Consider the following 4,198-nt stretch of genomic DNA (forward strand, 5'->3'; position numbering starts at 1 on the left):
TGAAGAAGTGGATGATGACATTACACTACAACCACCACAGGTGAACAAGTGTATGATGACTTTACACTACAACCAACACTGGTGAACAAGTGTATGGTGATAGTACACTACAACCAACACACGCAAACAAGTGTATGATGACTTTACACTAAAACCAACACAGGTGAACAAGTGTATGATGATTTAAACAAAGCGATCTCAAGGAACGTTTGCAGATGTATCTACTAAAAACTCTAAACCCTCGAACAATTTACACATTCATTAGGGTATTGGAAAAACAGTAGGAGCAGAGAAATATCACCACATTTTTTTGTTTACATATGTAGTAATGACCTCGAATGCACATGTTCGAATGCATATGTTCGATTTATATAAATATATCATCGATTTATTTCAAAGGGTGTACAAAACAGTGCAGTGCTCTTTATATATACATATATGCAGATATTTCGTATGTACATCAATAAATAGGATTGTGTGCATATTGAAATAGACTTGCATTATATATTTGCATGAGATAAGCACATAAAGTACTGACAATATCTATTCTGCAGAGTGACACCAGATTCACGCACTACGCACAATACCGCAAAGGTAGGTGTACAAATAAGACTATACCACAGACTTACACAAACATACAACTAGAAACATACATACATCTTAGCACAAACATACACACACTATACTACAAACATACAGACATTATACCACAAACAGACACACACTACACCACAAACATACACACACAATACTACAAACATACAGACATACAGACATTATACCACAAACAGGCACACACTATACTACAAACAAACACACACTATAGCACAAACATACACACATTATACTACAAACACACAGACATTATATCACAAACAGACACACACTATTCCACAACATACACACACTATACTACAACATACAGACATTATAGCACAACATACACACCATACTACAACAGACACACACTATACCACAAACATACACACTATACTACAAACATACAGAAATTATACCATAAACAGACACACACTATACCACAAACATACATTATACCACAAACATACACACACCATACTACAAACAGACACACACTATAGCACAAACATACACACACTATACTACAAACATACAGACATACAGACACTAAACCACAAACAGACACACACTATACCACATACACAGATATATTTCACGACCACACAACTCCCACAAAAAAAAAGCAAGTACCGAACCTTAGCCGTTTGAAAGCGTCAGACTCGGAGAACGGCTCAGATTTCGCAGACGCGCCCGAAGCTTTGGCACGTTTGCGCGTGACTGACCCTGCATTCGATCGTTTGATTGAGCCAAAACTGTTGCGCTTGACGCGCGCCTTGGTTGCCTTGGCAACCACCTCCGGTTTCCAATCAAAGTCCTCGCGGTCGCACGCCTCATCTTCGCTGCTGATGAGAATCACATCAACCACCTTGCCGCGGTCCCTTTTCTTGGGTGCGGGTGTAGGCCCTGTCCTAATTGTGGACACCCCAGTATTCTGGGCTAAGCGCGTCCTTGAGCGTGTGTTGCGTGCGGGTGTGAGGACTGCTTGGTCGCCCCTCTCCTTACCTACAGCTTCTGCATTGGTCCGTCCCGCGAGGGTCTGTTTCCCACAGCCAGAGACCACGCGCACACTCGTACTACTGCAGGGGGATCCGTCGATTGCGTCGACATCTGGAATGTCATCTGCGGCTACGCCTGTGCGTGGCTCAGGACCCTCACTCGCGCATGCGTCAATGTCAATCGCACCACACACCTCCCCATCCCAACCTTGATCAGCCGTGGCATCTGATGTGATGCTGTCGCCACCCGCCATCTCCTTATCCCCATCGACAGCATGGGTGGATTCCCGTACCCTGGCGTCGATTGCCATACCATCCACCCCAGACACACCGTTGCCAGTCATTTGCTCGGCTGTGCTGCTTGGCCTGGCGTCTGCCGTAGCTGCAGGCGCCCTTGTCGCAGACGCGTCGGCTGTCGCCCCATCCGCAGCTGAGCTGTGCGTTCTATTGCCACGACTAATTGGACGGAGAGAGGTGTCTGCTGTGATCTCGGCCGTTGTCTTCGTCTCCGTCTCCGCTTCCCTCTCTGCGGTGGCTGTTCTGTTCACCACAGCTCGGCCTACGGTACTACCGCCTACTCTGGGGTCACCCGCAACATCAGCCACTGCCGATTCGAGTTGCGTCTTTGGCTGTTGTGCTTGTTGTGTTTGTTGTGTGTGTTGCGTATTTTGTGTTGTGTTTGTTTGTTGTGTTTGTTGCGTTATTTGTGTTGGCTGCGTTTGTTGTGTGTGCTGTGCTTGCCCTTCTGAGAGTGTCCCTGCACTGTACCTTCTGTGCGTAGTACTACATAACAGCGTGGTGTCGTCGTGTGCTGAGGAGCGTGGTGCTGTGTGCTCGTCCCTGTGTGTTCCCCTCCCACTGGTGGTCGTGTGTGTGTGTGGTGGTGTGGTTGGTGAAGTGTCGTGTGTCTTCTGATCGTCCTTCACCTGTAGGCTTGTGCGTCGCTTGGGCCATGCGTGTCGCTGCGTCTGGGCACGTCCATCAGCCAATGGCTCAGGCTGTTCGTTGCCGCTGCCCGTGTCTGTGTCATTCCCTGTTACGTTGACAATACCACACCCGTGCTTGCCAGCACTAGGCCCTGCTTGACCCTGTCCTTGCGGCGCATCTGTCTCGCCCTGTGTACCGCTTTGTACCGGTATTCCTGCCTGCCGTGGCATGGGGTTCGCGAAGGGAGATGATGTCAGCACCCCCGCCTCCTTCCTCCGAACACCCGCCTCGCCAACCATAACTACAGTCCGATGGTCTTGGCCTGTGCTCGGCCCTGTATCTCCCACTCTCGTCACGTGCACAGTCGCTGCCTTCGGCTCACCTCCTCCACCGCCCTGCTCACTCAGCCCTATCCGGTGAGCCTCGGGTGCAACCTGTGACATTTCAGAGCTAAAACTACTCTTCGATGTTCCGAGGTCCGCAAGGACGGACAGATAGGCACTGGCCAAGCGAGAATGTACCCCCTCGTCAGCTGTGCCTACCGCCACATTGCCTACCGTTACCTGCTGCCTCTGGCGTTCTCCTGCGGACTCATAGCCATGCTCTCGTGTGCCATCCACCCCCATCGGTGAGTCGGCACTGACGGGAGTGCTGATATCCCGCCCTGGCGAAGCTTCAACCGTTCTACTGCCCCCCGGTCGCACTCTCTCGTGCGATCCTCGGCCCTTTTGGTGTCCCACCGAGACTTCCCCACACTGCGCCACTGGTGCATGGTCAGGTGTAGCCATTGCGTGCACTGGGGGTGCGGGCTGCCTCGCACTGTGTGTAGAACTCGGAGTGATCTCCATGCGCTCACGAAGTGCGTTTGAAACTCCCCCGCCTGCCAGATAGGCAGGAGACGCTATGGTCAGGGTAAGTATTGAAAGTATCAATTAGAATAAATGGCCATAGACCTAACAGTCGGTCCCAGAGGGTAGCGAACCGGTTCACTTGCAGGCGCAATCAAATAGACACCATTGAAAACTCCATACTAAACTCGAAGAGAACTTGTTCAATACAATGACTTTAGGGCAAGCGTGGCGTGCAAGGCTAAAGAAATATAGAATCCGCTCTGAGGTCAGCATATATGCTCCTAGTGATCGTCATCTCACCTATGATATTGAGACATGCACAGTCACCCCTAAATGATCACGTGTATACACCTGGTTGACAATACGTTGTTCACACACTGGACTACATACACACTATCTATGCCATCTAGTAGTTATACCCAGTACTCAAACCCACCAATCACCCTCATATACTCTGCATACAGTGTTGCCCACCTATCCCACATACCAGCCGGCAGCAATGCAGTTGCGTCCTCGCCCCTCCTAAGTTGGTCGGTTGCCTTGGCATCACCCACAAAGGCAGCATCCATATGCACAGTGGTCAAAGGGGGTGTGCCTGTGCGTTTCGGCACGTCAAATGTGGGAGGGTTCGTCAGCAGCCTATCGACAGCTCTATCGACTTTACCTATAGAGAACGTACACAATTCACAATATAAGCAGAAAAGTTGGGTCATGACTGCGAAGCGTCGCATGTATGTGCACTAAAGAAATTCCGCAAAATATAGGCACCTGGTAAGTTGAATGATGCGTAAGAAACGCTGCAGATAGTATCTGGAAGCATGTAAA

At 49.5% G+C, this 4,198-nt stretch overlaps 1 protein-coding gene across 1 annotated transcript; it reads right to left on the reverse strand.

Moving 5' to 3' along the window:
* Positions 1–1,192: 1,192 nt before the first annotated feature.
* SARC_08164 (hypothetical protein) lies at positions 1,193–3,937 on the reverse strand (the record flags this gene model as incomplete). Its single annotated transcript, XM_014297872.1, has 2 exons — positions 1,193–3,423; positions 3,861–3,937. Coding segments are annotated over 2 exons (2,308 nt in total), but the record flags the coding sequence as incomplete, so codon positions are not given.
* Positions 3,938–4,198: the final 261 nt, after the last annotated feature.

The sequence above is a fragment of the Sphaeroforma arctica genome (genome assembly GCF_001186125.1).
Source record: "Sphaeroforma arctica JP610 unplaced genomic scaffold supercont1.708, whole genome shotgun sequence".
NCBI lineage: Eukaryota > Ichthyosporea > Ichthyophonida > Sphaeroforma > Sphaeroforma arctica.